This window comes from Antechinus flavipes, chromosome 4, assembly GCF_016432865.1.
Source record: "Antechinus flavipes isolate AdamAnt ecotype Samford, QLD, Australia chromosome 4, AdamAnt_v2, whole genome shotgun sequence".
NCBI lineage: Eukaryota > Metazoa > Chordata > Mammalia > Dasyuromorphia > Dasyuridae > Antechinus > Antechinus flavipes.
In genome coordinates, this window is record NC_067401.1 from 424023466 (window position 1) to 424047308 (window position 23843).

The 23843-nt window shown below is 39.2% G+C and overlaps 1 protein-coding gene across 2 annotated transcripts in view; it reads right to left on the reverse strand.

Annotated features, from left to right (window-relative positions):
• Positions 1–434: 434 nt before the first annotated feature.
• The window catches only part of LOC127562899 (uncharacterized), a 28739-nt gene continuing 5330 nt past the window's right edge, over positions 435–23843 (reverse strand). The window contains exons 2-8 of one of the 2 annotated variants that reach the window (XM_051998944.1): positions 21477–21588; positions 18476–18563; positions 16285–16392; positions 11209–11328; positions 9907–10019; positions 5468–5526; positions 435–828 (exon numbers count right to left, since the gene is read on the reverse strand). In XM_051998944.1, coding sequence (XP_051854904.1) covers positions 638–828; positions 5468–5526; positions 9907–10019; positions 11209–11328; positions 16285–16392; positions 18476–18563; positions 21477–21496 — 699 coding nt within the window. In that variant the 5' untranslated portion in view covers positions 21497–21588 and the 3' untranslated portion in view covers positions 435–637. The remainder of the gene's footprint in view (positions 829–5467; positions 5527–9906; positions 10020–11208; positions 11329–16284; positions 16393–18475; positions 18564–21476; positions 21589–23843) is intronic. The other variant, XM_051998946.1, reaches the window with a different exon arrangement.

A 23843-nucleotide genomic window follows, 5' to 3' on the forward strand; every position in this document is an offset into this window, starting at 1 on the left:
CATAATAATAGCTCATATTTATATAATGCTTCCTTTAAAGTTTGCAAAGTGCTATATACATATTCATTTAATCCTTAGGACAACTCTGAAGCAGGTGCTATTATGATCCTCATTTTACAGATGAGAAAATAAAGGTTTAAAAGAAGCTAAATGACATGCCCAAGATCTCATACCTAGTAAATGTATGAGATGGAATTGAATTCAGGTCTTCCTGATTCCAAATCCAATGCTGTCTCCTGTTTGGCACCCATTTTCCAGGAGGAAGCAAAGGTGAGCTACAGGTGGCCTTTATTTCTCCCCCTCATTTTTTGAGCTGAGCATCAGATGGGATTTCTAGACTCTCTAATAATGAGGGAGAAAATATCCCTGGACAACTCATTACCTAAAACTGGAAATCCTTTTGTTAATTGGAGATTAAAGATACACGAGAAGCATTTTCAATGTTCTATGTTAACCAATTGTATTTATAATCCTATAAATTAAGCTACTATATTATTAGGATATAGGTGGTGGGCATATAAGTAGGAGTAAAAGATCTTCATCAGGAAGGAATGCAAAAGAGCCTCCTTTCTTGGCCAAGACTGGGCATGGGAGGAGGGCAGGAAGACATGAGAAGAGGGCAGCAGTTGATAGAAAATCAGTGGAATTTACTATGCTTGGGGCTTTTGCTAATATTGAATTCTGCCCACATATTCTTTTCCTCTGGAGAACACTCTTTTTTAGAAGGCCGTGAACTCTGGCAGGATGTTAAAAGATCAGTGTATATTGTCTGTAAAGGCTTCTTGGCACCCCAGATGGCCCGCATTGGCAGTCTGTATTGAACATTTTCTAAAGGAGGGAAAAGAAGAAATGAATCAACCTATGTCCAGGTTTCTCTGAATCATAAATTTACTTCAATATACAGTATACATGGCTACTTTATGCAATGTTTGGAAGCAGGAGTTAGGGAAAGATGTTTGTAAAGCATTTAGCATGATTCCTAGCACTTTGAGTATTCAAAAAATGCTTTCTCCCCTCCCTACATTTAAGTCCAGTCAAGTTAATTTTTGATTATTCAGGCTTCATCTTGTTTTCCCTACTATTTGGTGTATTTACTGCTTATTAGGTCTTCCATTTTTGTTTGTCACATTCAATTCTTTGTGAATCCCATCTAGGTTTTCTTGGCAAAGATACTGGAGAGGTTTGCTCATTTTACAGATCATTTTACAGATGAGGAACTGAGACAAACACTGTTCAGTGACTTGCCCGGGGGTCACACAGCCAACAAGTGTTTGAGGCCAGATTGATGAAGATGAATCCTCATTCCAAGCCCAGTACTCTCTCCACTGTGTCACCTAACTGCCCCATAGGGCTTCCACCCATGGGTTAAAGAGGAATGAATAGATTCTTAAGTTTATTCTGGTATTTGCTCTGAGGAAAATGATGGTGGGGAATAAAGCTAAAATCCTAAGGCCTAGCATGAAGTTTTCTGACTGTCATGTCCAGTAACCTCATACATTTTATTGGGGAATCTTCAAGTTTGTTAAAGGACTAAAAATAATCCATACTTTGTAATCTCATAAAGTTGGTTGTGGGATCAGTTCTCTCCTTTTTACATAATGAGCTGTGAATTTCTTTATCCATGCCTCATAATATCAAACTGATTGAATGCACTCTGACTGATACCCTAAATAACAAAAACAGATAAACAAGGGATGGTTTGAAAGGTTTGTGGGAGGAAAAGGTAGAGCAAATGTTGGGGATTATTGACATTTCAGTTCCACTTTCTAAAGAGAATTCTTGATTCTGGGCAAAATTCCCCTACCTTCAACTCTTGAGCATTTATAGCTCTAATGATTTCACTTGCTTGACAGAAAGATTGTGTGCACAGTGGATGATTAAACATAGGAAAAAGATATAACTGATAAACCAGAAACTGAAGTAGTAGGAGCCATTGCTGATTGAAGACAGATGAGAAATGCAGATTAAAATAGTTCAGACATTGAATAATAAATCAAAGGGATACTAGAATTCATTTTCCTGGATGATTTTTTTTAGGGGGGGCCATAAGTCCAGTTGCACTTTTCCATAAGAAAGAAAATTCTAGAGATGATGAGTTAATGTTTCAAAAGAGAGAAAGTGAAGAAAATTATGGGCATTAGAGAGGATTCTTCCCTTTCAGAATGATTCATTTTAGTGGCCTTCAGAAAACTAGCCTTGTGCATTTGAAATATGATTCCAGCTACGGGTTGTACTTCTGTGATCCTCACTTCTGGGAAAGCTGAGGCTGATGGGTTACTTGAGCTTATGATTTCTGACTTTTAGTAGGTCTAAGACTGATCATGTATCTTCATTAACTCTGGCAATGATATGGTGATGTCCTGGAAGCAAAAAGCTACCTGGCTGCCTGAGTGTGGGCAAACTGGTATAAATCAGAAATGGGGCAGTCAAAGCACCCATAAAGATCAACAAAGGATTTGGGTTTATCAATGGCTGCTGAACCTTCTGGCTCGGGGAGATAGGGAGGTAGAGGAAGAGGAGGAGGAGGAAAAGGAAAATAAAAGTTTACCAAAGGATGACAGAAGCTTTTTATTCCATAAAGGTTTAAAATAGTGAGTTCACCATTATCATGGGACTTCAAGCAGGGGCTGGATGACCGCTTCTTAAGAATTTAGTTGAAGGAAACAATGGAGATGATTCAAACTACTTCCAATTGTTCAGTAATGAAGAGAGCTATCTACACCCAGAGAGAGGCCTGTGGGAACTGAATGTGGACCACAATATAGCATTTCCACTCTTTCTGTTATTGTTTGTTTGCATTTATGTTTTCCTTCTCAGGTTTTTTTTTTTTCTTTCTAGATCAGATTTTTTGTGTGCAGCTATAATAATAATAATAATAATAAAAGAATTTGGTTGAAGGGATTCCTGATCAGATATGTGTTGAATTGAATGACTTCTGAGGTCCTTTACAATTCTGAAGTTCTGGGAAACTAATATTTCAAACATGGCATATGCTCAAACTTCTAATGGATTTGGATGCCTGAATTCTATGGGACATGTTAATGCAACCAGCACATTAAGGAAATATCATTTCCAGAACAGTACTTAATTAGGCCATATCTGTAGTACTGTGCTCAGTTTTGGGTGTGTAATGAGTTGAAATGGTCCAGAGGAAAAGCCAGTTAGGAAGATTAGAGGATTACAATAATGGGATATAAATATCTATTGAAACCATTAGGGATGTTTCATCTGGAGAAGAAATATATTGCAGGGGTATAATTATTATCTTCAATATCTGAAGGGCTGTACTATGGAAGGTGAATTAAATTTCAGAGGGGAGAATCAGAATCAGTAGGCAGAAGTTATAGTGTGGTAGACATTAGTTTAATAGAAGGAAGAAATTCTATTCAATCAAGAGTCTCAAAATGAACTGGATTCTGAGTGCTTCCTTAATGCTGGTAGAGCTCAAGAAGAGTTTGGGTGACCACTTTCAGGGACAGAGAGTTCATTTCAATGCTATAAGAACGTATGCCAAATTTCAAACAAGGATTCTGGAGGTTATACAGGCAGGTAGTGACAAAGGTAGGATTTGAACTCACATCTTTTCAAAGATCTTCAAATTCAGGGCTTCTCTTGTTGCACCACACTGCTCTTTCCTCCAAGCCAAAATGCAGGGGTCTGAGGCTGTGTACACCTTTGTTCAGCCCTAGCACTGGTAACTCAAGAACATGTTTCAGAGGCTAATCAACTGATTTCTTTTGAAATTGAAATCTTTTTTATGACATTGTCATTGACCAACACTACCTTTCCTATCTAACCTATAGACTTTTCTCCACTTTTGTTTTGATTCTTTTCTAAGCTTCTCCTACATTTTCTTTTTTCTTGTTTTAAATTCAGGCTATTCTGAATGCTTAAGGGATATTTATGGGACACTCCAGGAATGGTTCCAGTTAGACTTAGCTTCAGTCTATTCTTAAGTCTTTGCTCTTAAAACATCCTCAATCATGTCCTTTCACTAAAGTAGGATCTAGCTTTAAGCACATTTTCTTTAGACCAGATACATCTGCATGTAACTTAGAAATGGGGTTCTTCCTGTGTACAGGTAAGTTAATGGTCATCATGAGGACAAATAATGCGATTTAAAGGCTCAAACTAAATTTGAATTGTTTGTCAGCCTGGGAAGTTCCAAACACTTGATTTCCCCTATGCAAAGTACTGTCCCTTCTTCCGGGTATAGAGAGTACAGCTGGATTCAGGATGTCACATACTCAAATTGAGAGTCTGATCTTTACTACTGGATCATCATGGACACAACCCACTAATCCCTTGGAGTTTTGGCTTGTTCATCTACAAAATGGGGATAAGAAAAATACCTATAGTACCTACCTCACAGGGATATTGTGGAGTTCAAATTAGGCAATCTATGACAGGCATTTTACAAATTTTGGAGGGACAGAACTTTATTGAGGGACAGAACTGCATAATGGATAGAAGGTCACTCTTGGAATCAGAATTAGCTGTGTTACATACTAGCTGTGTGGGCCTAGTCAAGTAATTTAATTTCCTAGTTCCTTCAGACAGTTCCCCAAGATGACTACAAATGAGTTGATTATCTATGTAGGTGGAAGGAGTTTTCATGCTAGAATTTCTTTATACGAATGGAAAATCACAGGTTGAAATTAAAAGAAAGCCCTCACCAAAAAAAGAACCCCAACTCCAGAAAAAGCTGACATACTAAAGGTCAGCTGGCATTATTTCACCACCTTTTAAAATTATTTTGCATAAGAACCTGACTTTTCCCAAATGATCTGGCCAAGAGTAAAATGATGTCTGGATGCTCTAAGGCAAATCTCACTTTTCCAAAACCAATACCAGTCAGAACAAACAAATATCTGGGAATGTACTAGCAGAGGGCAGAGAAGGGGATGTTCACTGGGGCAGGGGCTGCCTACTGGCTACACAACTTTAGGCAACTCACTTCAATTTTCTGAGTCTCAGTTTCCTGATCTACGGTTGTACTATCATCTCAGGTCCTTTTCAGCCCTAAATACTGTGTTAACTAGGTCCCAAGGGTACTAAGCCTGGTACTTTTCACAGTCCATGCAGCAACTCTGGAGGGTCTGCTGTTTCGGTTCTCCCCGAAGGGAACTTCACCCCAGGCAGAAGTTCTAGGCTACTCTATGATCCTAGTGTTCTCTACAATGAACTGACTGCTCAGAGAAGGGAAAATGCTGATTTTTATGGGGGAAATGAGAAGGAGGGTTGTTGTAAAAATAAAATGAGGTGATATATGTAAATTGTTTCACAAACCTTAAAGAACTATGTAAATGTTATAGTGATGAGAGAGGGATGACTATTTTGTTGAGAATGAGGGCTGGTAATGATAGGAGAATCCTATCAAAAAAATTAAAAAGACATGGGTGGGAATTCCCAATTTAGGTTGTGGGGGGTGTTTCTTACGCCAGGAGGGTTCCAAAAGATATCCAACCTGCTTCGATGTCCTGATTGACACTGGTTTCTGTAGGCTTGTATTTTGATCTTATCATCCTGATTGGAAGAGGCAATGGATTACATTAGTTAGGTTTCTTAGCCGTGGAAAAAGCAAAGGCAAAAAACAGCTCAGTGGCTGTCATCACTTGCTTAATGACACAAATCACCCGAGAGTTCTAACAACGTCCTGGTTTTTCTTTCCACAAACATAACCTTCAAATCAATCTTGCCACAGCAAATTTCACAGCTCATCTAGATTTTTTTCAGTTGAACACTCTGAAAACTTAATATTTCACTTGGCTCACTGGGCAAGGTATTAGTTCCAGGATGAAAATTTGAACATGTCTATGCTAGCATTTCCCAAATATTGTGTTAATGATGGCCCATTTCCATTGGCTCAGAAAATTTGATCCCTGGAGCGAGGGAGCTGGATTCAAGAGCTTACATGTTCAAATTCTGGTTCTAATATTTACTCTGGATCTGGAGTCTTATATATGACCTTATATAGATTTGCAAAGTTCTTTACAAATATGATTCTCACCAAAACTTTATAAGGTGGGTGTTATTATCCTCATTACATGGATGAGGAAACTGATAAATGACCTGCTTAGAGTTACACTGCTAGTAAATATTTGAGACAGAATTTGAATTCAGCATTTAGTCCACTGCATCACCTAGTTGATTTCATATATAAGCTCTTAATTGATTCTCACAACAATTCTGGAAGGTAAGTGTGATTATTGCCCCAATTTTACAAATGAAAAAGCAAAGCCTTGGAGATATTAAATGATTTTTCCTACAGTCACATAGCTAGTAAGAATCAGTTAAGATTCAATCGTGGGACAATCTGTCAAGTGCTAACATCTTAGCCAATGGAAACATTCCCCCAGTGCCAGAGTAATTTAGTAAACCAACTAATCTAACTGTATATGACCTAGATGTAAGCATTTATTAAGTACCCACTCTATGCCAGGCACCATGCTATCTCATAGAGATGTTATGGTTTTCAAATGAGAAGATATATGTAAAGCTTTGGTCCAATTCCCTCATTTTACGGAGGAGGATCCTGATATATCCAAGGTAATCCAGGAAGTAAGCAATAGGGCTGGAATTTGAATCAGGTCTTCTAATTCTCCAAATCCAGAACTCTACTCATGTTGCAAGTTTGTAGCTGTAGATTTTTTAAATTGGTCACATTATCTCCATGAAAACAACTTTGAAAGGGGATGGAAATGGGAAAAAAACCCAAACATTTATTCAGTACCAACTATGTGCCAGACGTACTGATTGTTTTATAAGTATTATCTCATTTGATCCTCACAACAATCCTGGCAGGAAAATTCTATTATTCTCATTTCATAGTTGGGGAAACTGAGGCAGGGAGAAGTTAAGTGATCTGTCCAGGGTCACACAGCCAGCAAATTCTTCCCTCTGGAGGAGGAATATGAATTCAGGTTTTTCTGACTCCTGGTCCAGTTGTTCTAACCACTGTGATGCCAAATATATACTTCAGTTACTTCTAAGTTATCAAAGGAATCAGAATGCCTCTTTGCTCTGTTACAGTAGAAAAGAGGGATAAAGGCCAGTTTAACTTCTTACATAATATTGTTTATGAAAAGAAAATATGGTAAAATTTTTAGTGTCTTTTTTTTTCTTATGGTGTGAATTGGGCTTTTGTTTGGCTCTCTTTGAGGGAAATTCTCTTTCACCTTTGGGCCAAGTCTATTTATCTTTGGGTCTTTCTTGGGGAAACTAAGTGGGTTATTGTTGTTTAAAGTATACAATAAAACATAGCAACTCTCTCTCCCTTTCCCTCTCTCTCCTTCTCCCTCTCCCTCTCCCTCTTTTTCCCCTTACCCCTCCTCCTCCCCTTCCTTCCCCTCTGTCCCTCTCCCTCTCCCTTACCCTCTCTCTCTCCTTCTCTCTCTCTCTCTCTCTTCTCTTTCTCTATCTTTTCTCTCCTCTCTCTCTCCGTGTCTATCTCTGTCTCCTTCCCCAAATTCTCAGACACTTAATATTTGCTAACTGGGTGTGACCCAGAGGAAGTCATTTAACCTCAATTGCCTCAAAAAATAAAAGAGTGGAGGGAGGGAGGGAGGAAAAGGGGGAGAGAAAGAGAGGGGAAAATTTGAGAGAGTATCCCCTTTTCCAACACCCTCTTTATAGATATGGGAGACTGGGTATGAAATGTTGCTTGTGATTTTCAGGCTTATTTGGAAAATTTTTGTTTTGCTGGACTGGTTTTTTTTGTTTTTTGTTTTTTGTTCTTTAATATAAAGGATCAGTCTTTGGGAGCAGTTGGGGAAAAGAGGGAGGATGCATTAGGAAGCATAGGTAAAATAAAATGGATACATATATATATATATATATATATGTATATATATATATATATATATATATATATATATATATATATATATATATATATATATATATGTTTATATTTATATGTAGGACATAACAGATCCTACACTGAAGCCTGATAGTGAAACACAGTAAAGCTTTGATGAACTCAAACTCAAACTCACTATAACTCTATTACTTGGGAATTTTTATTGTATTAAATTCAATAGATATTCATTAAATAACTACTGTATGAATAGTACAATTCTAGTTCATGGTGATATAAAGATTAAATATCTTCCCTGGCCTCATGAAGCTTACTTCTTATACTTCTCACAGAAAATATAAAGGGAAAAGATAACCATATAAAAATTATAATTAATTTGCCTCATATTTCTATATTATCTTAAGGTTTACAAATCACTTTCCTCATAACATCCTAGTAAGGTAGAGATTGAAATTATTACAATCACCTCTACTTGACTGAGTCTCCCAGAAGGGAACTTACTTGCCCCACACAGCTAGTATCAGTGGAGGCAGGTGTCTCCTGGCTTCCTTCAAGAATCAGCTCAAACATACACATGTTCTTTTCCCTGTCAGAATTTGAGGTTCATGAAGGTTCTCTCAGCCTTTCCACCCCCTTTCCTTGAATGCCCAGTGCTTAGTTCAATGCCTGGTAACTACTAAGCACTTGTTGCTTGTCCTTTGTTCCCCAAGAGCACCACGACATCAGGGAAGAGATGCCTTGACCCTCCAGTGAGTTGGATTTCAGTGAGGGAGGGCCAGGCGAGGGCCCCTGCTTCGCTTTCCCCTCCAGAGCCATCTGGATCCAGTGGTCAGATAGAAATTAGGATGACTGAAGATGACCTGGATGTAGGGGAGATCTGGCCCCTTTGAAGCAAAAGTCAACAGGTCTCATTTTGACTGAGGCTGCATCCATTCAGTGATTAAGGCTGGGTAGCAACTGAGGCAAAGAATGGCCTCTTTCACCCAGTCCAAAAAAATCTAAATAAATAAATTACTCTGGGAAAAGAAGACTCTCAGTCAAAGCAGAAATAACTGCTATTTATATTCAATCTGAATCAATCAGGACCCAAACAGCAACTAAATGGGGCTTGGCCTAGGACCTATTGGTGCCTAATTAGAAGCACTTAAATTCTTGTCAATCGATTGAAAGTGGACTCAACTTGTTTTAGCTATAGGGATGAAATAAGAAAGAATTGTGACAGGTACATTTTTGGTTAAATGAGCAGACTACACCTTCTCTAATCCTTGGGTAAAATTGATTTCATTGGTTTAAGACAGTGTGACCCCCAGATATATACATATGTATATATGTATAAACACACATATAATAGGTATACAAATCAAACATGATAAAAATCAGAATTTCATGACCACCACATTCATTACAAGATCCCATATGGGGTCATGACCCACAGTTTAAGAATCTGGCGTCTAAGAAACTCTCCCAACCCTCTCATCAATATGTTATTTTCAAAGTATTGATTTGCAGAATTGCTTGGTCTGATATCAGGCAAAGTGAACAGAACTGTGAAAACAATATCACAGTCACAACATTATAGAGAAAAACAAATTGAAAAGACTTTAGAACTCTGATCATTGCAATGATAAGCTGAAACTTAAAGAATGAAGATGAAACAGGCTACTCGTGGGCTAACAAAGAAAAAATAAAAAGAAATGAAATTAACATCCACTTTTAGAAATGGGTTGATACGGGAATTTGTTTTGCTTGGTTATACAGCTATCTTGAGGGGATTTTACAATTGCTCATGGGGGATTAGTGTATCTGAAAAACATTGTTTTTTAGTAAGAGAATTGTCTGGTTGGGAAACAGTGATGGTGGGTACTGAGAAATTAAATCAAAGAAGTCATATGTATCAAAGGAGGTAACTGAACTCAGGTCCTTTAAGATTCTTAAGTGAGATTCTATCTGCTATGACAAAATGCCTTCTCTAAGTATTTTGGTTCATCCAGATTTTATTCCAGTTCCCAATCTTATAGATCCCTGATTATTCTTTCCCCCCACAATGCTACCAGAACTAATTGTCCCATTATAAGTCTTCAATTTACCTGTCACTCATAAAATCCATGATGGGAAATCGTAGATGCTTTGGGGCATCCAGAATTATCATTTTTTTGGTTGGTTGTATGAAATGGGGAAGGCCTTGATATCTTGTTTCCTGCTGTTGGAAGCAATTATAATATTAGGTAAAGAACCAATATAGCAAACTTAAGCTGTGCCTTCCACTTTAGTCACTGCCACATGTGGTCTGAATACACCAGAATCACCTAGAAATCTTTAAGACATTCTTAATCTGTAGAATCACAGGGGCCTGTTCTTCATCTGATCAGGTTTTGAAAGGCCATGAAAGGTTAAATGATTTGTTCTGAGTTATTGGTAGAACCCAGGCTTGAAACCCAGGTATCTGGATTTAGCTGGAATTAGGGGTGATGGATGGGATGTGTACTGACTAATGGGCATGTGCTTGCACACACTCATACATCCCAATCAGTGAAGACCAAGAAAGCTGTTCCAATAGCTGGAAAGTAACCTTTAGAAAACTGTCGGGAAAGGTTATTCCTCCATCCACTAGAACTGCTAAAAAAAAAGTCCTTGAAGGGCTATTTATGACTGAAGGGCTGGACATCATTATGTCAGGATGAAAAGCACAAGATTAGTATGTCAGGTCTTTCTATTCCCTAAATTCTCCAAGGCTCTGAAGGCATTCTGGTTTTATGCTAGGAAGGATTTTTAAAATGACTGTATCTCTTCCTTTTGGATCAATTTAAGAAGGGGAAATGGGACTTGAGCTGAATTAGAAGAGACTATTTTAAGTAACAGATCAGTGGGGTCTCTTCTGATCAAGCATGGGTACTTTCAAGAGGCAGGAGAGGAAATCTTGAGAAACATCTGCTTGTGTTCCAAGGCTGGATTTCAGGGGAGTATGTACTGAAAGCAAAAACAAACCATGTAAGGGAAATGTCCAGAAGAAATCTGAATTTTAATATCACACAGACTCCATATATTTCTAAGGGTAAATATATAATAGGAGAGAGATTGGCATAGGGAATACCCACATATGGGAAATTCTTTTTATCAATTCAGGTTGGTACTTTCTTGGAAATTTATAGTCTTTGAAAATTGTTTGCCCACAACTGCATAGTTACTGTGTATCAGGGGCAAGACGTGCCGGCTTTGACACAGGCTCTACATCATCATACCACAGGAACATGGCCTTTTATTGGTGGCTTCATTTAAAATTCCAAGACCTCATATAACATTTTGCAAAGCTACTCTGCCTCCCCTTTTCTCTGCGTCCATAGATGGGCAGGTGTATAGATGGTGAATGCATCTTGCTTTTTATCCCTTACCTTCCCGTTAAGTCCCCATCTTTCTGCCTTCATTCTCAAGCAGTCTGGACAGAGGACATATTGATCAATGACAGGAAGGTCAAGATCAGACATGGTTTCATTTGGATATGATTGTGCTACCTACAAGGAGAAAGAGACCAGCAATCGGGAAAGAGGTAGGAAGAAGGTAAGTGGGTGGGGAGATTAATAGGAAAGGACAATTCTAGATCTAGAGTTGGAAGAGGTCTTAGAAAGCACTTGGGTTAACCCTCTCATTTATAGTGGTAACTGAAAGCCAGAGGGATTGTGACTTATCCATGGTCCCAGAGCTGGGGAGCACCATGGATGGGATTTGAACTTGGGATTCCTAGCTTCATTGGAACACACTAGGTCATTGTCACCACCCATTACCCATCATTCTAGCAGATATGGACCTTTTGGCTCTCAGTTTACCTCCAAGGTAGAATATTGATAATATATAAACAAATAAATGAACAATAAATAATGGAGATCAATAGCAGATTAAAGTGACTCCTAAAGGTTACTGAATTATTATATAAGTAGATCTTCTTGTAACTCTTCATCACTCCAACCCTTCCCTCATACGTTAACCCTGATCCCTTCCCTTTTCATCAGGACCAAATCAAAAGGACCACCTTGATAATTCTCTGTTAGGATTACCCTAAACATCATAAGGTTTAAAACTATAATGAGGAAGTCTCAGAATTTTATTTAATCCACTTGATTTAGAAATAAGAAAATAGAGACCTAGAGAAAGGAAAAGTGATTGCTCAAGATCACAAAGGTGGATTCCTTCTGTCTCATGCTTTCAGATTAAATCTATTGTTCTTGCTACTAAGGTGTTAGAGCAGAGGTGCAATGGGAAAGGGTACAAAGCTCTAGATTAGTTTTCTCTTTCAGGGAACATGGCAGCAGGATGTTTTCTGTGCTTTCCTGTAGTCACATTAAACACAAGATATTTTCCTAGGTTGAGAAAACTTAAATTTGAGGAAAAAAGGGTTAGGACAAGTATTTTGATTGTTTTTTAAAGTCAACAACTTTGGCTCAGAGTTTGGTTGAGAAAACAGGCAAAATTGGTTAAAAAGATCTGAAAAGTCCCTTCCCTGTTCGTTATTTTTAATATATCCTGTGTATGTTTTGTTTGTACATAGTTCTTTTTATATTTTTTCTTGCATTAGAATGTAAGCTCTTTGGAGACAAGGGCCAAATTTGGGTGTGTGTGTGTGGGGGGAACTGACTTTTTTGTATACTCAGTGCTTAATAAAGTGCTTGGCACTAAATTCTAGATATTAAATGCTTGTTGACTTTAAATTGCATTTATTCACCTCATTATTTCTTCCATTCAGACTAAAGAGTGGATTATTTAGTTGGGATGGATCACAGATATAAAGCTGAAAAGGGTCTCGGACACCATCTAGATCAAGAGAGATCCCATAGTTTCCCTCAAGTTACATAGGATATGAGGGTAACAACTAGAATCATGAATTCTTTAACCCAAATCCTGCCATTTTTTTCACTGTATCAGAATGCGGCCTATTGCAGATGGAATAATTATTATAGGACTGAAATGATGAGGCAGCTTGAAACCCACTCTCTGTAATCATAGCACTATTCTTGCCTTGATTGACCTTTCTCTTTGGTGGGTTTGTTCCTGAAGGACTCCTCTCTTACTAAAACAAGGGAGATCAAGCTTTTCGGATACTTCTGGAAGGCCAGAGGTGAGAAGGGTAAGTGTGCTTCATTACTAGTCCTCTGGAATCATGATTCTAACTCTAAATGAATACCTCCTGACTCTTAAAAATGTGCCTCCTAACCCTAATCCTAACCCTAACCCTAACCCTAACCCTAACCCTAAATACCTCTCAAGTCTAACCTTTGAGTTTTTCAGAATTTTTTTCCATATTGATAATTATTGTAGGGATGGTTCTGATTTTATTCACTTCACTCTGTAAAAATTCCCAGATATCTCTGAAAGCATCTCTTCATCTCTTATAGGACAATAAGATCCTGTTCATTTATATATCATAATTCACCTTGCCATTTCCCCACAGTTGGGCACCCCCTTCATTTTCATCCCAAAAAGAGATGCTATATTTTTGTACACAAATGACACTTTCCACAATCTTTGATCTCTTTAGTTAATACCCTTTGACCCAGTGATACTAGACAAAACATTTTAATAAAGAAGTTCTCTTTGTCTCTGTCTGTCTCCCCACACTTATTGTCCACCTGAAATCTTTCCTCAAAGAACAACAGACTTGGACTGATTTGTGCGGTAGGCAGACAGAGGAATGGGCTTTTTGCATGTTCTGTGAGGTAGCTGTGAGTCACCCAGTGGTTGGCCCGTTTCATATGCTCTGTGCAAGCTCACTCTTGCAATCAGTCTCTCCCATTGTTGATGCAAATAGGTTGGGAATCCATCTGGACAAGACCTTGCCTCCTGTCTGGGATGCTCTTCTTTTCCCTGGAATAAAGAGCTTTTTTCTTGTCATCTCAGGGTCTTTTCTTTTAATGTTGAATCAGCAACTGCTTGCAGATCTGGACCAATAAACTGTTGTAATGATTAGAGGTCCAGGATCTTGTTCTTTTGAATCAAAGAGTCATAGCCAAGAGTGGATAGAAACCTTACTCTTCAAGAAGCAGCAGTAAGAGAGAGGAGAACCTGCTTGTCTGTCCCTTAGACATGTTCCACATCACTGATTAAATCAGAGAATCAATAGCCTGTTCTTCAGGTTCCATAGACAGAAACTTCTTGTCATGTTTCCATACCCAAAATCTCACAACCTGGAATAGCAGTGTTAACAAATAGTGAGAGGGACACTTGTACTAGAGTTAAAATTCCATTCCATGATATTTATGTCTTTGGGCAAATCACCCAGCCTCAGGTTCCTCATCTGTAAAATGAGAAATTTAAACAAGATGATGAGATAGCTTCTGGGGTCCAGCTTTAACTTCATGATCCTCTGAGAGCATACTCACACCTGTTTGTATAACAGAAGCTGAAACTACAGACAACATAAAGTGAAGACATGCTTGCTTCTATTTGGGGGGCACCAAATAGTCCCACTTCCCTACCACACATAAAATAGCACTTCATAAATAATCTTCTGTGGCTGAAAAATTTATAACCCTGCAATCAATTCCAGTAAAGATCCTCTTCAAGCCTGGGAAGACATGTTCTAGAACAAAAAAACCCCAGAATCCATCCTTGGGCCTGTATGTGAATACTCTCCAGTGTGGTCAGGCCTGCCAAAGATTCTGTTTGGCTTGACCAGCCTTTGAGAAGCAAGTTTGCTCTTTTATCCTCATGTAGATATACATTTCTGTCTTCTTTTTAATGATTTCTCAGAAATTATTGCACACAAATCTGGGGGTTGAAATTAGGACTCATGAATTGATTTCTATGACCTGTACTGGTCTGATTATGTCACTGAGTGATCTCTATGAGTCTCACTTATTTATGATCATTGAAAGAGCCACAGATCTATACATGTTATTTACCAGTGAAAAGAGATATCTAACACCCAACAATTATGTAGGTTAGGCTTTCCAAAGCACTTTATATATTTTTTAAAAATAATTTTTATTGATTTTGTTTTCACTTAGTTTAGATTTCCCTGAGTATTCCTCCTTTTTCCCTCTCTGAGAGACATCCATGAAAACAAAGTATTTTTTAAAAGAAAAAAGACAATGTTTTGAATATATTATTTCAATTGATCTTCAACACAACCCAATGAGAGCAAAAGTTTTCCATGGCATGGATTTGCAGAAATATGGTGTAGCAGATAGATTGTACAACATAGGAATAATGTTTGTTGGTTGATTTTAATATTTATCCATTGCACAGCCTTTTCTTGACCTGCTCCATCCTCCATGGTATCCTTCTGTCTTGTTTTCTAACAGGTTATCCTTGATCAGCTGGGTCCTACCCTACCCACCAGAAAAAGTGTTCCAAGAGAAGAGCTTCCATCCTCACCTAGCAAGGCAGATGTGAGCCTTGTAATGTGACTCCCAGTAATTCTGCCAGCTGGTCTGGGATGCCAAAGGGAGCCAGGTCATTCTGCTAGTCAGATGACAAGCACTTAGTAAGTGCTCACTACATGCCAGGCACTACGCTGGTGGCAGGGCCTTTGCCTCAGACCCTTAGCCCACACTCCTAGGCTGAGTTTCCATTTTATTGTGGTAATGCTAGCAGCTGCCTTGGCCAGCCCTAGTGAGTTGGGAATGAGGTGGGAAGAGAGGAAGCACAAAAACAATTCAAAAACACCCCAATTCAACACCAAAACCAACCAGTCAGAGGGCATCAGCTGACACAAACCGCATCATCTTTCCTTAAAGAAAAATCAACAAAGAATTTGCTTGGCTCCCACCTCTAATCAGACACTGGTTGAGAGTTCTGGCTCATGGGAAACCCCATCGCCTAGACTTCTCCTTCCTGTAGGTCCTCCTGGACTTTCTCCTGCCAACAACCCAACACCCCGAAAGCCCAATTTAGCTTAGTTTCCCCTTCACAAATACTCTGGAGGTAGGATTCACAGCTTCCACTCAACAGAACACAGATCTAAGAGATGCACCCACTGTGAAGGGAAGCAGAGGAACATGCTCCTTTTATGAACAATAATGGACCTGTGGCTTTAGGAATGCTCGTAAACCAAAAGGGTGATCAGATAAGCCCCCAGAGCCTGATGGCCAACACACAGAAGAAAACACCAAGACCCAGAGGAATGCTCTCAGGCTCAGAGCCGAAGAACTTCTCTGTGGTATCTGGTCTAGGTATGTCCTATTTCATTTGGGGGAAAGCAGCTTGTCCCAAAATCACCCAGGTGTGAATGGTAGAACCAGCATTTGAACCCAGATCCATTTACCTCAACCCAATATTCTTTCCACTAGACCACGAGTTATCTAGCTTCCAGCCAGCCAACCATCCTTAAAATATTTCTTCCCCTGCTGATTTTCTGTTGCCACACACGGTTTTGCCACAGAACAGCTTCTTAGATATCCTTTTATTCTTTGTTCATTGTGTACCCCTTTCAAGTTATCAGAGCCAGTGGGCAGGATAATTTTCACATTTATTACCGGTGAGGTGTGATGTCTGTAATCCCAACCACCAGGGAGGCTAAGGCTGGCAAAATCTCGAGCTTGGAAATCCGAGCTGTGGTGCGCCATGCCATGCTGATCGGGAATCTATAATAAATCTGTAATCAATATGTTGAACTCCAGAAGGAGAGGGCTACTAGGCTGCCTAAGGAGGAATAAATTGGCCCAGTTCAGAAATGGAGCAGCTTGTATTCAGATCAGTATTGTGATGGGGATATGAGTAGACCTGCACTTTCAGTCTAGACTTTTAAAAAAGACAGGAGGTCCAGTGTTTAAAAAAAAAAAAAAAGTTATCGCCCCAAATCCTTAACTTTCTAAGAAGAGATTTTACTTTACAGGGCCCAGAGAGAAGTTAGGAAGTCATCAGGGCTGTTCAGCATATGGCCAGGGTGACAACTTGCAAAATGCTATATATACATCATTTGTTATCACTCAAACCTCTGCCCAAGAGACCTGCATGGATCTGGGGACACTTTAGAGATGTTTCCCCATATGTCAGAGGCAGAGGTGCTGTAGTGTGGGATGTGGAAGGGCAGAGCTATCTGATCTTGTGTCTATAAATGGGGGAATCAAGTTGCTAACGTTTTTGCTCAAAGTCACTCCCTCCTTTTCCCCACTTTCCCCTTCACTTCCAATCAATGATCTGGAGAACTGATGGAGGTCAGAGCTTGGTCAGTTTAATTGAGTAGACAGACAGACATGGGCCAAACCTGGAATGGGATGAAAAAGTCACTATGGGGATGGAGTTAGCCCTAAAAAAAAGATTACTTGGGACAAATTGGTGATTGTGTGGCATGGACCAGGATTTAATCCTGACTCTACTATGAAATTGTCAGACAAATCCTTTCACTGCTCTATTCCTTAGTCCCTACATGTAAGACATGGCCAGGAATACCTTCTTATCTCATGTAAGTGCTGGGAAGATTAATGAGATAACATCATTCCAACATTTTCTGGGTGTTTATATATTACCAAGATTTTTTTCTTTCTCTTTTCCTCAGAAAGGTGAATAAAAAAACTGCATAAAAGCAACATGACTCTCCATTTATATGTCATGTCACAGTGGACAGAGCATTTTCAGACATTTTATCTGATTTAATCTTCACGGCAACACTATGAGAGTAGGCCAGAGTGGTTATTACTGTCCTTCTCTTATATATGAGTTTAAGGGATCAAAACTCTGTTCCACCAATCATTCATTATATGATCCAGTTCAATTCATTAAGCACTTATGAAGCAAAACCAAAACAGCCCCTGCTCTCAGAGAGCTTACATTCTATTTCTTTTTGGGGGAAGCAATATGTTATTGTTATTCACTTGTTTCAATTCTGTCTGACTCTTTGTGGCCCCATTTGGGATTTTCCTGTCAGAGAAACTGAAGTGGTTTGCTTTTTCCTTCTCCAATTCATTTTACAGATGAGGACACTGTGGCAAACAGAGTTAAGTGTCCAGTAAGTATGAGGCTGAATTTGAACTCAAATCTTCCTGAGCCAGGCAATAAGTCCACTTGCTTACTGAGCCTCAGTTTTCCCATCTGTGAAATAGGAATACTCTCTGCTCTGCCTCACTCAGGGGTTTTTTTTTTTTTTTTTTTTAAGGATTACATGAAATAAAACCAATCTACCAAGTGAAAACAATGGAGTTTTATAGAACTAATGAAAAGGCATTAGAGCAACAAGCCTAGGTATTTCAGACTACACACTACTGATGTGTGTAACATCAGTAACTGGAGAGAGAGATGAGAGCCACTGCTTCTCTCTCTCACTGACACTACTGTCCTGTGCTGGCTAGCCCCTTGCCACCAGTTCTCTCTCATTTGGCCAAGCTGAGAATATCCAGGTGACTCCGTCCCTGGAGGGCAGGCACAGAGGAAGCCATCCAGGCAAGTATTTTCTTTGGGAGAAGTTGGGGAAGGGGGTAGAAAGGGAGCAGGAAGGGAGCTTTGGGAGTCTCCTCTGACTCTGACATCATGGGAATTTGCCCTGCCTACTGAGTGGAAGCCACCCAACCGAACCCCCATTGGATGAGTTTCCTCCACCCCCACCCAATTCACCAAGAAGCAAGGTTTGGAGCCGGGGAGAGTGTGGATGACAGAAGGCAAGCACCAAACTGCACCCTGGGGACTCTAGGGATTGCCATTTGGGATCATGTCACTGGAAAACTTGAGTACCTGATGGGAGGCTTCTGGTACTTTAAACAAGCTGGGCAGAGTCAAATCCTTCTTGGTGTCAACAGCAGCAGGGGGTGAGGTCTGAGACCTGAGTAATCAAGAGCAGAGAAAGTTAACACCCCCTCCCTCCCACCCACCCACCTTCTGGGGCTTGGGAAGCCAGTCCCTTCTTCTCTGCTTTACAGGGAGGTCAGACACAGAGCGGGGTTTTCACCTTCCTTGTTACTCTCAGATGGAAAGGAAGAGAATGAGAACAGTTATGTTCCTCCCACATTACCCCAATCTCTTCTGTCCCCTTTCTCTCAAGTAGAAGAAAGCTTTCTATGAATCGGGAATACAATCTTGAAGATAATATTATCAGTAGGCTTTTTTCCCTCTTATATATAAATTAGGAACAAACTTTCGTAAAAGCAGATGATTAAGATGTGTGAAATGTTGGCTTTCCAATGGGACTTTGAGCTGGAAAAGGACCTACGATTGCATCTAGTGTAATCCCCTCATTTTGCAGATGAGGATCCTAAGATCCAAAGAAGATGATTTTTCTAGGATCAGAGAGATGACTGGTAGCAGAGCTAGGATTCTCAACCAGTTTTTCTGAAGCCAAATACTCTTTTCATAGCAACAAAGCCTACCATTCATGTGTTTGTTTTCCCAAAAGGAATTCAGATAATTCTCAGGACAAGTTGTGTATAGGAAAAAGGTGGGGAAAGCTTCTTATCAGAACCTTGGCCAGTTTCCTTATCTGCAAAATGAGAATAATAATACCACCTACCTCCCAGATTGCTGGAGGATCTAGTGAGGCCACATTCGTAAAGCACTTTGTAAAATATTAAAGTACTATAAAATTATTATTACTACTATTACTATTGTTTCATTATTATTGATGAGTTTGGGGCCAGAGCAACTCCTGAAGCAGTTTGCAGTACAGAGAGGTTGCATCCATCTTGGAGGGAGCTCCCATGTCAGGCATAGTATGACTTTTAAATTTTAACTAGATCCACTTCCCTTTTCTTATTCTCCCCTTATGATTGCTTGTGTCCTCTATAATTTCTAAATGTTGAGCCCTGTACACCAAAACAAGTTGCCCATTGCTCTCTACCAAGTTTTCTTCTCCTTGGTCCTCTGAATAACAACTACTTATTATAGAGGATAGAGGCAGAAGGTCAATAGTACCAATGTTCTTCTCTGTTTGGACTATCTGTTCACTGTCTCCTTTTGCCATTCTGATATATGCGTGTGTATCTAACATATATTTAATATATACATATATATATAATGTATCTAATATATCACATCTATCTATATCTATTCACCTATCCATCCATCTATCTATCTATTTATCTTCTTACTTATCTATATCATGCTAGTAGTGAGCTGACAAACGAGTAATTATAAACTGTCTTTGTGCTCATTATTTAATTTGATCCTGGCATCAAATAAGTGGAAAATATGAACAGGAATAATAATAGCTTTGCCAGGAACATTTTTCCCTTTAAGTGGAGTAAGGCTTCATTGTCCATTGTTCATTTAAAACAAAGGCATGTAAAGGGAGAATGTCTTAGCATCCACACAGTATTTGTCCTCCCCCTCTCCTCCAAAGGGTGGAGGGGGGGAGGAGGAGGAAGGGCAGGGAGATGCAAGAACACTGCTCATCATCCCAGTCTAACTGCCTTTACTTTCTGCATAGGAACAGGCTGGAACTTTGACTCAATGATCTGATTTCTGGAAGTTGTAAACTTCCATCCAGGCCTAATTAAGCTAGTCCAAGATTCCTTCAGTAGAATAAACACCATACTTGAATCAACAGGGCTTCAGAGTGAACAAAGTAAGGCCTTTCAGTATGTACTCTGCCAGTCTTTGGCCAACCATAGAGAATCATTCTAACAGGAAAGTGCACTGGAGGTACAGATGTGAGAGGTCATAGGTGGGCTCAGTTCCGGACACATACAAATAGGTTATGTTTTTCCTCTGCCTAGCTCTAAAGCCATTTTTCTTTATTTTAAAGTTAAGTAACAATAGAGATAAAGAGAGATGGAGAGGGAGAGGGAGAAGGAGAGGTAGGGGAGAAAGAGAAAGAGACAAAGAGAGAGCGAACATTTCTATGCATAGAGCACAGAACAACAAAAAAGAATTCTCTTAGAAAACCATAACTTTCCATTTCATATCATTTACTTTTTAAAAATAGTACATAATAATTCAACATATTACTTTCAAAATGTGATCTCAAGCTACTTTTCCAAATCTTGAGTTTTCAAGTAAGTATATTTGACCAAATGTAGGTGGTTTCTCCTTTACTGACAAAAAATGTCCCTTTACAAAAGTTTCCGATTCAGAAGATGATTTGCCACCAATAGCTATCTTGGATCAGCCAAAACTGCAACAACTGCAAATCTAATATGTGTCACTCCTATCCCCCCTTAACAAACTCCAGGGGCTCCCTGTCACCTCCAGGATTGGATACAACCTTCTGTTTGTCATTCAAAGCCCTTCATAATCTAGCCCCAACCTTATACCCTACCAGTATTTTTCAGTTCAATAACACTGGTCTCCTTTCTGTTCCATGAAGGAGACACTTCATCTCCACCTGCTGGCTTCCTTGGCTTCCCTCAAGTCTCAAATAAAATCCTGTCTTCTACACAGTTTTTCTCCCCCTCTTCTCAATTTTAGTGCTGTTAATTATTTCTAATTTATCTTGCATATAGTTTGTAACTATTTATTTACTGGTCTCCCACCATTAGATTGTAAGCTCCTTGAGAGCAGGAACTGGCTTTTGCTTCTTTTTGTATGCCCAGTGTTTAAAAAGCAGCTGACCACATGATGGGTACTTAATAAATGCTTATTGACTGACTGACTGAAATTGCTTTCATCTCCTGGAAGCTCGAAACATTTTACTGGTTTGAACAGCTAATGGTTTTCCGGGAATTCTTAAGCAACCTTTTCCTCCCCTTGGCACTGGGCTATCCATATACCTTCCCTATCGGGGAAAGACGAGGGGCCTCACCTTCCATCTCCCTTTGACATCTCCTTAAGTACAGTTTGTTCAGGACTCCAGGAATAAGTCGTTCTCCCAGAGCTGGTGGCTCCTGCACCACTAGCCCTGACACTTCTCAATCCTGTTGTGATGGGGGAGGGAGGGGTAGTGTGAAAGGTTTTATAATCTGGTGGTTTGAAACTGATAGTTTTTTTTTTTTAAGCCAAATAGATTGTTGGTTTTATTAGGAGGTATAGTACACTAAAGAACTACATATTGTCCTTGTTCTTGTTTGACCCCTACTTTATTTTTTTTAATTATGAATTTTAAAAATTCTAATCTTCTTGTTCAGGGTAGAATTGGCATTCTACAGAGATATCAGTATTATATGAAATACATTTAATAAAATAATTTTTTAAAAAAATTATCTAACAACTCTCCTAATAATGTTTAACAATCCCTAAATTTTTTTTTTTTGGTTCAATAAGTAATACCATTAAATTGCCAAAATAAAGGCCTTTTCCCCTTTTAAATCTTAGGAGATAGAGAACAATGGAAAATTAGAGCTGGAAGGGTTGTTAGATCATTTAATCAATTTTTTTTTTTTTTTTGATAAATTAGGCAACGGAGTCTGATTCCAAACTTCCTTAAGTCTGGAATATTTTGGAAGTTGCCCCATGTGTAGCCATTCAGGCATCTACTAATTTAGCCATTATTACCTCATCCCTGCAGTTTCATTGTCATTCTCTCTCTCTTTCTCTTTCTCTCCCTCTCTCTCTTCCCCTCTCTCTCTGACACATGCACACACACAGAGACACTGTTTGTCTGTCTCTCTCTGTGTGCCTGTCTCTCACATACACATACACTCTCTGTCTCTTTCTGTCTGTCTCTGTCTCTCTCTCACACGCACAGTTTCTCTCTGTCTCTCTCTCTCTCTCACACACACACAGTGTCTGTCGCTGTCTGTCTGTCTGTCTCTGTCTCTGACACATACAGTTTCTCTCTGTCTCTCTCTCTCTCACACACACACACACAGTGTCTGTCTCTGTCTGTCTGTCTGTCTCTGTCTCTCTCTCATACACACAATCTCTCTCTGTCTCTGTTTATCTGTCTGTCTGTCTGTCTCTCTCTCTCTCTCTCACACACACACACACACACACACACAGACACTGTCTCTCTCTGTCTCTGTGAGTCTGTGGCTGTCTCTCTCTTCTTCAAAAATGGTCAAGTGTGGGGAAGGAAGTCCAAGTTACTGATGTTGCACTCCAGATAACATGTTTCTTGCAAGTGGATCTCCTTGCTTGAAAGTGAGGATGACCTTTCCATACTAAAAGTAAACAAGGCCTTGGAAATGATCCAATTTGTCTAATATCCCTAGTATCAAATATACCGAGGGCCAATAACCACTTAGAAGCTAGTCCAAAACTAGCCAATGTGTCAACACATTTTTAGATGGGGAAAATGGATACATGGTAGAAAGGCTTGGGCTTAAATGTTGTTTTTCTCCTTTCTGTATGTTTTTTTATTGTTGTTACTGTATCATGTCTGATTTTTTTATGATCCCATTTGGGTTTTCTTAGCAAAGATATTAGAGTGGATTGCCATTTCCTTCTCCATTCATTTCTTAGGTGAGGAACTGAGGCAAACAGGGTGAAGTGACTAGTGTCCAGAGTCATACAGCTGGTACATCTGAGGTCAAATTTGAACTCCTGAAGATTTTCCTGACTTCAGACCCAGCACTCTCTCCCCTGCCCCACCTAGCTGTCCAAGAGCTATGGAACCTTGATAAATCAGTTTTTTTAGCTTTACCTTCCCTGTCCATAGAACAGGAAATTGTAAGGAAAGAAGTTTGTAAACCTTAATATGTTATTATTAAATGAGATGATGTATGCAAAGTTCTTTGTAAGTCATAAAGATGAAATATGTGAATGTTTCCTTTTATTATTATTACTCTTATTGTAGTTTTCTGGTCACCTCTGATAACTAAGAAGAATAAACTGAAAAATGAAGAATGTTTTAAGCTACAAACTTATTATGAACCCATTAATGTGGTGACAAGATATTGGATTTATAGTCAGAGCATCTGGATTTTCATCCTAATTGCTGCTCAGTACCTGGGACAAAAGATATCTTCTCTTAGGGTTCCTCATCTGCAAAATCTGGATGTTAGACTAATGATCTCTAAGGCTCTCAAACTAGATTCTATGATCCCAATAAAAAATTTGGGGGAGTTAAGAGAGAAATCAAGTATTGGCAAATAGGTTATCTATGAAAGGATTTAACGTGGAGGGAGAAGGAAAGATGAAGATCCTAAACATTGAACACTCCTCTTGTGCAGGGCAGACTTGAACATTCTAGAGAGATGTCAGTATTTTATGAAATATATTATACCTGGAA